Genomic DNA, 12,767 nt, shown 5'->3' on the forward strand with positions numbered 1-12,767 from the left:
AAATAATTTTCTTTGTGCTGAGAAGGAAGGCCCCCATCTGCGGTGAGGTTCCTTCCCTTTCCTTGACTGCGGCAGGAAAGTACTCTCCCCCCCCGTGATACCCTTAATGATGTCATCCAGGGTAGCCCCAAACAAGCGATCGCCTTGAAAGGGCAGATCAATGAGAGCTTTTTTAGAGGCTTGGTCTGCGGACCAATTCTTAAGCCACAGCATATGCCTAATCACCACAGCTGAAACAATAAGTTTGGACAGCACAGGAGCTATATCCAAAGCTGCATCACAAATAAACTGCAGCCCATGGACCAACTGGTCTGCTAAATCAACGAAAGCAGCGGGGACCTGCTCACGCCCCAGGCCCTGGCGCAAAAGCTTGGCCCATTCAGTTAGGGTCAAAGACACCAGGGTTAAAGCAAAGATGGGCCGCAATACTGAACCAGCCATAGTAAACATGCTGCGTGCCACAGCCTCCAGTTTCTTGTCAGCTGGGTCCTTAAAGGACGGGGATTCCTCTACTGGGATCATGGTTGCTTTATTCAACCTGGCAACAGGTTTTTAAAAGGGACTCCTCAAAAGGTTTGGTTTGGGGACCACGAAAGGGTAATTTTGGTTGTTCCCATTTCTTTCAGCAAAACCTGTCCAAAATAAGGCACATAAGGAAACACCTTTGGAGTACGATGCGACTTGTGCATACCAAACGACACAGCCACGTCCGTGGACACATCAGCCGCATCCTCCATTTTTAAAGTCTCACGCACTGCAGTGATAAATGCGTCTACCAGTGGTTTTTCATTCGCTGCTGCGACCACGGAAGAATCATCCTCACAATCGGATGGATCAGGGGGAGTGATATTAAATCCCCCTGGACGGGCCGCATCCACGGCGGCATCAGGCTCAGAATCAGATGAGACAGCCTGAGCAGGAGAAGGCGGGGTACACTTCCTCCTGGGCCTTCGCCCACACACCACTTCCACCCAGGACACTAAGGACTGCAGGACCGCCGTCCATCCGTGCAATCATGGGAATCTGGGGTTCCGAGGGACCTGCCACCTCCATGAGGGGGGTCAAAGGGGGAGATGTGACCCTGAGGCTCCATAAGGAAAGGAAGACCTTGCAGTACAAAAACGATCTTTTGGCACCACTAAAGGATCCCCCTCAAGGCTCAGGGTACCTATCAGCAAAGAGAGAGAGATAACAGGGACCCCAAAGACTCACCCTACCGACCGGAGGAGCGCCAAGAATTCGAACCCAGCATCATCATGGACGCTATCCCTGTTCATATGTCCCGGGCACAGGAAGAGGAAACTAAGGAGAAAGAGGAAAAGCTTCAGCATCCCCACGAGGCTTCAGTTGTCTCCAGCATCTCCCAGACTAAGGGAAAATGGCCCCCTTGACATCATCTGACTACACAAACATGGCCGCCAACCGGAGACCAGCCAGACTAAGGGAAAATTGCCACTATCGGCTACAAACACTGAAGCATGCTGTCAGGATCTTTCCTGCACCCTCTGCAACGCTGCACTCTCTGTAAGGGGACCCCCCCCCTTAATGTAGGACACACATTAAGGGGAGACTCTGCTGTGCACTCTGCACCGGTCTCTGCATTGGGACACCTCTGCACTATACCCACACTGCAAAACAGTAGGGCATGCACCTAGGGGTTTCCTACACTGGGATCCCTCCAGACTACCAGGGCAGGACACACACTATCCCAGGACCCTTACAGAGTGGGGACAGCAGGGGAGACCCCAGGGGTCTCTTCTGCATTCTCTGCTCTGGGACCCCCACAAGACTCTAGGTCCAGACAGGGGGGAATGGGAGTGGGGGAAGCCCAGCTCAGTGAGGGATTTAAGGATGGGAGGAAGAAACCTGCAGGCAGGTCCGACCGTCCCTGGAGGTTACTCCGCGTCCACCCCAAAGAAAACCACCAAAAGGAGAGAGGGGGGACTGTACTTAACCTTCCATGGTGTGGGTAATGCTCCAGACAGAACTCCTTGCCACCGAAGTAGGGGAGCTGTTGGCCAAGGGATTGCTGCGAGTCAGACCCAAGCCCAGTCGTATGCGACCCTGTGAGACGTTTAATTTGCTGGCCAGCCTCTGTCCGTGAGGCTATGTCGTGGCCGATCTAGTGCGTAGCTGTGGTCTGTACACGCTCGCTGGCTGGGCGGGGGGGACCACTAGATCTAGATTATCCAGCCCGTCGCCCAGCCCGACAGTTGATTGTAGATCTCCCGAGGGAAAAAAACAAAAGAGATGTAGGGAAGGAGAAAATTGCTAGGACCAGAGATCCCAGCCGTGAGCCTAGGTCCTTAAACCTGACTAGACAGATTAAAACTGATTACCTAGAGCAGAGAGGGGGGTTATATACCAGCTGAGGACGGCCCTTGGGCATGGCCGGGTATTTTTTTTTCTGCCTAGTCCTACTCCTGGAGGAGGCAATATAAACCACTAGTTATGATTTATGGAGCGCTGTGTCCATTGATGAAGGAAAGAGAAAAGTGTAGAGCACTGCAAGGACACCCCCACCGAGCCAGCGGCACCACAAGGACCAGCACATAGCACTAACGCTGCAACAGCAGAGAGAGGACCCCACAAACAGACTCACCACCACCGGTCAGGTACTCAACACCGAACTAACTGCACACCATGTCGCGATCAGGAAGAGGATTATCCAGGGATCAACACTAGAGGCCGAGGAGGGGCTCCCACCGCTGAATCACCACCCATTTGTCTCCAAAAACATGTCCGTCACTATTTTCAATGGGAAACCTCAAAAAAATGGTCTCCGAGGCCGCACAAACATGGCAGTCGTTCTGTAGCATAAAAGGCTACAAGAAAATGGCGACAGCGCGCGGCACTACGGGGCATCCGGGGGGACCCCAGAAGCTCGAAAACGATCCCAACAGAAAAGGGGGCCCTGGCAGCAGCCCCCACTAGGGCCATCCCACTCCCAAGGTTCAATTGTTCGGTCGCCGGAGGCGCACTCCCACCCCCATCGCTAGCTTAACAGCCCATGCCGACCTAAAAAGGTGCGTCCACCCCGGGGGGGGGGGGGGGGGTTGTTGAGCAGTGCTGGACTGTCTCCCAGTCCAGCACTTTATTGTAGATCTCACAGGAACAAAATAATAAAAAGAGGAAAAATAAATTCAATCTAAAAAGAAAAAATTGCCAGGACCAGAGATCCCAGCAAGGAACTAGTTCCTTACTCCTGGCTAGGCAGAAAACAACTGAGTACCTATTGCAGAGAGTGGGAGTACACCCCCTGGGACTGCCCCATAGGCATAGTCAAGTTTTTTTCTGCCTAGAGTCCTACTCCTGTAGGGGGCAGTATAACCCAATGGTCAAGAAGATGAGGAGCTGTGTCTGTTAATAAACGAAAGAGAAAATAGAATTTTTGGAAGAACTTACTGTAAAATTATTTTCTCTGAGTCCTCTGACAGACGCAACCACTTCATAGTTTCCTCACAAATGGGTAATGCGCCCTCTACAGAAGTAGGCTAGGCAGTGAAACTTCATAGGAAAACTTTTCACTAGACACACCTCTAGTGGCTGTCCCTTCAGACATTACCCCAGACACATGGTGCCTACTAATCAATTTCATAGCAAGCAGTGAAGGAAAAAACAACCACCCCCAAAATAGAGGAGCGGGGGCTGCGTCTGTCAGAGGATTCAGAAAAAAGAATTTTACGGTAAGTTCTTACAAAAATTCTATTTTCTCTTACGTCCTCTAACAGACGCAGCCACTTCATAGTTTCCTCCGAAATGGAATGTCCCATAGCAGTGTAGGCATGAAGGGTGGGAAGAAACGCAACCAACAAAAAACAACGGCAACAATTAATCCAGGCCAGTAAAAAACGTAGCCAACAGGGCAACAGGAGCTCAACCAACAGGAGCTAACCCCAAAACAAAAATTCACCACACAAAGAGAAAACCAAGTCTCTTCAGCAAACAGCAGCCTGCAAAACTTTGCAGCCAAAAGGAAGCATCCGAGGATTCCAGCAAATCAATCTTGTAGAATTTTGTAAAAGTGTGTACGGACGACCGGGTCACCGCTTTACACACCCGAGCCACAGAAGCCTGATGGTGGAAAGCCCAAGAGGCACTCAAAGCTCTAGTACAGGGGTAGGGAACCTATGGCTCGTGAGCCAGACGTGGTTATTTTGATGGCTGCATCTGGCTCGCAGACAAAACTTTAATAAAGGGGGGTGTGTGCGGACGTGAGCCGCACTGGACGTGTAGTCCCAGAGCTCCGCCGCGTCTACCACTCAATCCAGTGCCATCCACGTAGCTGTGCCCGGTGCCAAGGAGATTTCTGCACCCATCAATGGTACACTTTGTGGGCTACCCACCGTTCCCTCAGTTCGTCTCTGGGTGATTGGACTGCTGCGCTAGGGACCCCGTGGCCTACTTGTGGTACCGCCGCCGGCTCGTGTGCTGTGCATCGGAGGGCCTTGGCTAACACCGCCCGGTAAGGAGAGCTGCCATCCGCTCCCTGTGCCCCGACAGACACGATCTCCTTTTCCTCTGACACCCGGGGACCCGTGGGAGCTGCCTCTCACATCCACTTATGAGGTCTTCAGCGGCCGGCCGCCATTTTCTCAGGTCCTATACTCGCTTCCATCACTCGCAGGCCTGCAGGCGCTTCACCTCTCCGGCCTCATTGAATACCTGCCTGCTCTGCTCTCTTCCCGACCGGACTCCAGGCACTTTCACACGGCTCCACCTACTCACTGTATAGCTGCAGCCCATGATATGAATATTAAATAAAGGTTCCCGACCCCTGTAATATAGTGTATGGCTCTCACGGAATTACATTTGAAAATATGTGGCGTTCATGGCTCCATCAGCCAAAAAGGTTCCCGACCCCTGCTCTAGTAGAATGTGCCCTCACAGGGAAAGGAGGAACCTGACCCTTAAGTGAATAGGCCTGAACAATAGTCTGTCTGATCCACTTGGAAATGGTTGCAGCGGACACAGTCAAACGCTTACGAGGTCCCTCCGGGATGACAAACAGGGAATCAGACTTCCGAAAAGATTCCATGGCCGACAGGTAAACCCTGATCGCCCAGACCACATCCAGTGAATGTAAGGCAAATTCCTTGGGATGCTTGGGCACAAAGCGAAGGCAAACGATATCCTCATTGAGGTGGAAGGCAGACACCACCTTAGGGAGAAAGGATTGGTTGGGCCGCAGAACAACCCTATCCCTATGAACGACCAGATAAGGCGAACGGCAGGACAGAGCCGCAAATTCAGACACTCTGCGAGCAGAGGTGATAGCCAACAGAAAAGTAACTTTCTGGGACAACACATACAGAGAACCTTCTCTGATATTCTTAAAGGGAGGTCGTTGCAAAGCGAACAAAACCAAATTCAGATCCCACGGTGGCAAGGGGGATCTTCTTAGAGGAGCCAGATGACGCACCCCCTGAATAAAGGTGCGAATCTGGGAATTAGTCGCCAAGGGACACTGGAAGTAAACGGCCAAGCCCAAGACCGACACCTGACCTTTGATCGTGCCCAACGCCAAATGTTGGTCCACACCCTTCTGCAAGAAAGCCAAGAACCTCGCCACCAAAAAGGAGCGAGGATGCAACCCCTGCGACTCACACCAGGCAATGTACGCCTTCCAGGTACGATGATGAATCTTCCTGGAAGTAGCCTTCCGAGCTCTCAGCAAGGTAGGAATCACCGCATCGGAGAGACCTCTGTCTCTCAACACCTGGCCTTCAACAGCCAAGCCGTTAAAGCCAGAAACCATAAAGCAGGATGAAAAATCGGCCCCTGAGACAGCAGATCTTCCGGCAGAGGCAGCCGCCACGGAGGTTCGATGACCATCTTTATGAGGTCTGCATATCAAGACCGGCGAGGCCAGTCTGGGGCCACCAGAATCACCTGCCCCTGTTCAAACGCCAACCTGCAGGAGGAACTTGGACAACAGTTGAATTGGAGAAAAGGCATAAATCAGCCGATACCAGTGCCCAGGCACCACCAACGCGTCTGAGGCATCTGCCAGAGGATCTCGAGCCCTGGCCACAAACCTTTCCACCTTTCTGTTCAGACAAGATGCGAAAAGATCCACTTCCGGTGTCCCCCACCAGGAACACAGGAGACGGAACACCTCCGGATGCAGGGACCATTCCCCCTGATCCAAGGACTGACGACTCAGGTAGTCCCCCTGCCAGTTCTCCACTCTGGGAATGTGAACAGCGGAGAGAGCTGGAACGTGCGCTTCGGCCCAAGTCAGAATCTCGGCCACTTCCCGGGACGCACGGGCACTCCTGGTGCCCCCTTGGTGATTGATGTAAGCCACAGCCCTGGCATTGTCAGTTTTAACCCGAACCGGGTGACCGTGCAACCGAGGCGCGCAATGGCGCGAGCAGAGTTTGACCGCACTGAGCTCCAGAACATTTATCGGTAAGGAGGATTCCTCCCTCGACCACGTTCCCTGGGCACAAAGAGTGCCAAGTACTCCACCCCAGCCCGTCAGGCTGGCATCCGTGGTGATCACTGTCCACAACAGCGGCAGAAAAGACTTGCCCTGGCTCAGAGCGGACGACAGAAGCCACCACGAAAGCTCGGTCCTCGTGCGACGGCTCAAACAAACCATTCTGTCCAAGGACTGAGGGTCCTTGTACCATTTGGTAAGGATCTCGGCTTGCAGAGTCTTTGTGTGAAACTGGGCAAACGGGATTGCCTCGAAGGCCGACCCCATCAGCCCCAGGGACCTCATGCAGGTCTGCAGGGAGGATAGATCGCGGTCCCTGAGGGCCCCTATCTCGCCCTGCAAGGTCTGAAGTTTTTCAGCTGAAAGAAAAACCTTCGCTTGAGCGGAGTCCAAGACCATGCCCAGATAATTCAGACGTACCGACGGGGTCAGTGCAGACTTCTGGATGTTGATGGTCCACCCGAACTCCCTGAGCATCTGAACCGTGACCGTCAGATCGCCCGACAGAGTGGCAGATAAACTTGCCCACAACAGGAGATCATCCAGATAACCGAGGACCGCAATCCCTTCTTGTGCAGCAGAGCCAGCACAGGGGTCAAAACCTTGGTGAAGATCCTGGGAGCCGAAGCTAGACCAAACAGTAATGCTACATATTGAAAATGCTCCTCCGCCACTGCAAAGTGGAGAAAGCGCTGATGACCTTTGTAGATAGGGATGTGCAGGTACGCATCCTTTAAAACGATGGAAGCCAGAAAATCCCATTGATTTAAAGACGCCACCACCGACCGGATGGATTCCATCCGAAACTTCTGCACCCGTACAAAGAGGTTCAGAGACTTGAGGTCCAGGAGTGGACTCGCCTTGCCCACCTTCCTGGGCACCGTGAACAGGTTTGAGTAAAAACCTTGAAACCTGTCCCGCTGAGGAACCGGGACAATAACGCCCTGTGCGAGAACATCGGGGACAGACGGAGATTTGATGGAAAGAACCTGTCGGCTGGACGAGATCGAAATTCGATCTTGTACCGTGTACGAATCAGACCCATTTGTCTGGAATCAGAGACATCCAGGGTTCCTGAAAGTAACGCAAACGTCCCCCCACCCCTGAGCTGGGCGAGGGTGTCCCATGTGGAGGAAGACTTGGCCGCAGCACCGGGCTGACCGTCCTTGGGCTTACCTGACCAAGCCTTCTTGTAGCCACCGGAGGCTTTGAACGGTTTACATTTCTCCTTTGCCCCTGAGGCACGAAAAAGCCCCCGATGAACCTTGAAGGAAGGGCCCCGCTTACCGTAGGGTGCCTTAACCTTCGTGGACTGGGGAAGAAGAGTACTCTTACCCCCAGTGAGACCCTTGATCATCTCAAAAAGACGTTCACCAAAAAGGCGTTCCTCCAAAAAAGGGGAGATCAGACACGGTCTTCTTAGATGCTTGGTCCGCCGACCAGCTCTTCAGCCACACCATGCAGCGAAAAGCAATCCCCACCGCAGACAATCTTGTGACCCGGGGAGCCTCGTCCAGAGCCACGTCACACAGATAAACCATGGCCAGGGCCATCTGATTTGTGAGCTCAATGAGAGTCGGGGGAACCGACTCCGTCAGCAGGTTGCGCCTAAGCACCTTAATCCATTCCGTGGCCGTCTGAGAAACCAGCACGGAGGCTAACCCAAGCTTGAGAAGCAAGCCCACCACCAAGTGTAGGTGGCAGGAAAGCGATTCCATTCGCCTGTCCACCGGGTCCTTAAACACCGGGGATTCCTCCACAAGCACCACCATGGATTTATTCAACCGCAAAACAGTGTGTTCTACCTTAGGTGACACCATCAAGCTATTGGAGACTGAGTCTGCAAAGGGATAACGGCGCTGGAAACGCTTGGGCACTGCCAGCATGTGCTTAATGCATGGCCATTGCTCGTTCACGACTTCGTGAAACTCCTCGGGGCAGGGGAAAACCTGGCCCGACTTCTGGGCTTTGCGGGAGCTGAAGACAACCCGCTTTAATGACTGTGTGGGCTCATCGTCAATTTGCAAAGTCTCCCTGACTGAGCGAACTAGTGCTTCAACCAGAGACTCCTCCTCCTCGCCGTCTGAGTGTGAGGACAGGGATCCCTCAGGGAGGGCAGTGTCCGTGGCAACTACATCAGGCTCTGAATCAGAAGACTGAGAAGGCATCAGCCTTTTTTGAACAGCGACTTGTGACATGGCAAGATCTACATTGGATGCCAAAGTTTCTATGGCTGCAGACAGAGAGGCTAGGGAAGGCGATCCGGATGACCAGGATGCACAAACAAGATCAGTGGGGAAATTTTCACTCTGTGACTCCATATTAGCAATGTTACAAAAAAAGGTACACTGGCCCTTTAAATCCGTCTTTGCGGTCCGCACCGCCAAACTGCGCTATCGCTGGAGTCCCCCTTTAGCTAGCAGCTAAACTGATAGAAGCCAAATGTGTCTGGATAGTGCCCAAAAGGACTAAAGACCACCTTACTGTAACAGAGAAAGAGTGACCAAACATCACTAGAGGCCAAAGTCCCTCTGAGCCACACAAACATGGTGCCATAATAAAGAATAGGGAAAGCACAGGGAAAATGGCCACTGCCCATACCGTGCAGCCTGCCCACATCCAAGATGGCGCCCCCGCAAATGGCGCCAACACACAGCAAGGCAGAAAATGGCTGCTGCCCTTACTCTCATGAAGCTTGGCTGCCCACACCTAAAATAGCGGCTGAAAACGGAGCCCAGGGAACAAGGTGATCACGGGAATCCACCACAGTGAACCCCCCCCAGGACAAGGTACTCGACATACACCTACCAGGCGTTAGAGGCCGCTATAGTGCCCCCGGCGGGAGCAGGGAGGGCAGGACCTTTCCTGACAGGCCAGGGGGACCTCACAGAGACTGCAACTCTGACATCCGCAGGAGTGGGCCCACATCACCCCCACAGATTACTGTCCCAGGGACACAGGGGGCGTAGCATCACTCACCATACCATGGACCGTGGGGCTCCGCTCCGATACAGCTCACCTCCCTCCCTGAGTGGGGGTGCTGTCAGCCAAGAGGGCTATGCTGCAACTCAGGGCGTTCCAGGTTGATGCGTCCCAGCAAAAGTGCTCTTCGCAGGCTTGTCCCCATCTGTCGGGGCACCGTCGTGGTGAGGCCTGGGCGGACCACAACCTGCTCACGCTCGTTGGCCAGGCTGGGAGACCATAAGGATTTAGATTATCCAGTGCGAAACCCTAGGCCGGCTGTCGCTTGTAGTTCACCAGGAGGATCCCCCTGACACTAGCTAGCGATAGTGAGTAAAGAAAAAATAAAATAAACATTTCTCAAAAGAAAATAAAAACTGAGACCAGAGTCCCAGCAGTGAACCTAGGTCCTACTCCTAAGCTAGGCAGCAAGAAACTGATTAGTAAGCACGATGTTTCTGGGGTAATGTCTCAAGGGAGAGCCCCTTGAGGTGTGTCTAGTGAAAAGTTTTCCTATGAAGTTTCACTGTCTAGCCTACTCCTGTAGAGGGCACATTACCCATTTGTGAGGAAACTATGAAGTAGCTGCATCTGTCAGAAGACGTAAGAGAAAGGTAGGTTTTTAATGTAGAAGAAACATACTATGTCTCTTTTGCATTAGAGTTTCTTACATGTCTGTCTGCACTGTACACTGAAGTGAACACAATTGTTCAGTGTACAAGTTCAGCATCTGCCAGGACAAACTTTCACACATTTTTAGTTCCACTTTAAGGGAGATCTTTGCTGAGAAGGACCCAACAGATGCAGGCAAGTGGATATTAGAGAAATAATTTATAATGTATGCAAGAAAGGTCATAATACATGTTTATTTTGCCACTAATCCATTGAGCATTTACTTTCTGTGTATTGTGCCTTTGCTGCACAAAGATCTGAAACAGTGAAGTTGATTTAATAAAACTGGAGAGTGCAAAATCCGGTGCAGCTCTGCATAGAAACATACATGTACCACGGCAGGATGGCTTTATTGCGTAAGATCACGTACCTGTATGTCATTTTGTGCAATAGCCACTAGAGGGGGCCGTGCTAGCGCGCGCTGCCGGAAGCACGATTGCGTGCTGATTGGACAGAGGGGGAGCCAATCAGCAAGTCCAGAGGACCCGATGTTTGTCGGCCACCCGCGATTGTTCTCGAGAGAGGCATAACACCGGTCTGTCTATGTAAACACGGCAGATCACCGTTCCGATGGGAGAAGATGGAGATCTTATGTTCCTGCTAAGCAGAAACACGGATCTCTGTCTTCCCCCAGTCAGAGCATCCCCCCCACAGTTAGCAAGCATCCCCCTAGGGACACATTTTACCCTTTAATTGCCCCGGACGGTAAATTCTTCCCTGCCAGTGTCATTAGTACAGTATCAGTGCATATTTTTAGCACTGATCACTGTAATGATGTCACTGGTCCCCAGAAAAGTGTCAAAAGTATCAGTTAGGCATCAGATTTGTCCGCCGCAATCTCGCTAAAAATCGCTGATTGCCGCCATTACTAGTAAAAAAAATAAATACAAATGCCATAAAAATATCCCATAGTTTGGAGACACAATAACTTTTGCGCAACCAATATCAATATACGCCTATTGGGTTTTTTTTTTTTTTACCAAAAATATGTAGCAGAATACATATTGGCCTAAAGTGATGAAGAAATTTGATTTTTTTTACATTTTTATTGGACCTGTTTTAGAGCAGAAAGTAAAAAATATTGTTTTTTTTTTTTTTCAAAATTGTCGCCTTTTTTGTTTATAGTGCAAAAAAAACTGCAGAGGTGATCAAATACCACCAAAAGAAAGCTCTATTTGTGGCAAAAAAAAACCCATTAATTTTATTTGGGTACAGCGTTGCACAACCTCGCAATTGTCAGTTAACGCAACCCAGTGCCGTATCGCAACAAATGGCCTGGTCATTAGGGGCTATAACCTTCTGGGGCTGAAGTGGTTAATTGAACAAGCTGAAGTTATAAACCGATTGGCTACCATGCACAGCTGCACCAAATTTTGCACTCTCTAGTTTTAGTAAATCAACCCCAGTGTTATTAGTTTGCTATTAGTGGACTAAAGTACACTTCCTTCTTATGTTATGGAGAGGAGTAGAGGGAGAGAGGAGTAGAGGGGGAGGGGGGGAGGGGGGGGGGTCTGCTGTCACACTTCCATGTTTTACTGTGACAACACTGCTCCTCCATAGATACAAAACAGTGAATAAGGGTTGTCACTCTAGGAGAGGAAGTATTCCTAGCAGGATCACCAGCTGGAAAGGAAGGGAAAAATCCTGAAAGAAAGTAATTAATGCAGCCACCATATATCATAGGACTTTTAACAGCGGTTTTAGGCTAAAACATTTTTTTATTCATCAAAATTGAATGTCCTTGCAAAAATCACAATGTCAAAAATAAGACACAGACGTAAATTAAATAACCACAGATATAGTTGGACATGTTGTACAGAATGTAGTATCCTGACTTTGCTCCTACCATTTTTTTTCACTTTTTAATCAGAGAAATAAAGGTGGTTTTCTAACATACTAGATATACTATGAAAATTAGCCTTTGGAAAGGTTACTAAAGCATGTGAGACAGACCTCAATGACAACATTGTGCCTACCAGGCAAATACTTTCCATAAAGTATTCTGAACCTTTTTGTGCATGTTATAGCAGTTTGTTATACGTTTTGAGCAGTAGATTACTAGATAAATAGAAATATAATCAGAAAAGAATTAGACAGGTGACACATACCTTTCTCAGTTTTTCTGGAGAAAACTCTAAACCAACAAGAAAAAGGGTGTAAAAGACTCCAAACTCCCCGAGAGTTTCCACTTGAACAATAGACTGAGAAGAGAAAGCAAACAAATTGCTCTTTTTTTCCACACAAACATTCCCTTACATTTCTATGTGTATATCTAGCTATCTTTTTGTTCTCCCCCACTAATACATAAACAGTACCATCAACTTATAGGTCAAAAAATTTTTTGGAGTTTTTTTATAGATATAAATGAAGGCATGCGACGGGACTTTATAGGTGTGGCCCCTCAACACATTACACACCGAATGCAAGTCAAAGGAAAAGTATGATCAAAGCTTTTTTGGCACTTTAATTATGCACTCCTGTGACCCAGATGCAGCTAAAGCCCGCTGTCCGCTGTCCAGGCTCTGCAGGAATTCCCGACAACGCCAAGATCCATGTGATAAGAAAAAAAGTGCGCTGGAATATCAGAAAAGCTGCAACCTTAAAAAATGAATATAAAGTGAAAAAAGTTGTATCAGGTGCCCTAAACTGTTCAATGATGTGTCTTGTTATATAGTATAAATATAAGGAC

The 12,767-nt window shown here is 50.0% G+C and overlaps 1 protein-coding gene across 1 annotated transcript in view; it reads right to left on the minus strand.

The window, feature by feature from the left end:
• Positions 1-12,767, minus strand: part of TMCO3 (transmembrane and coiled-coil domains 3) — a 145,395-nt gene that overhangs the window by 77,861 nt on the left and 54,767 nt on the right. The window contains exon 6 of the mRNA XM_082246275.1: positions 12,187-12,279. Coding sequence (XP_082102401.1) covers positions 12,187-12,279 — 93 coding nt within the window. The remainder of the gene's footprint in view (positions 1-12,186; positions 12,280-12,767) is intronic.

This window comes from Pelophylax lessonae, assembly GCF_965119305.1.
Source record: "Pelophylax lessonae genome assembly, chromosome: 2".
Taxonomy (NCBI): Eukaryota; Metazoa; Chordata; class Amphibia; order Anura; family Ranidae; genus Pelophylax; species Pelophylax lessonae.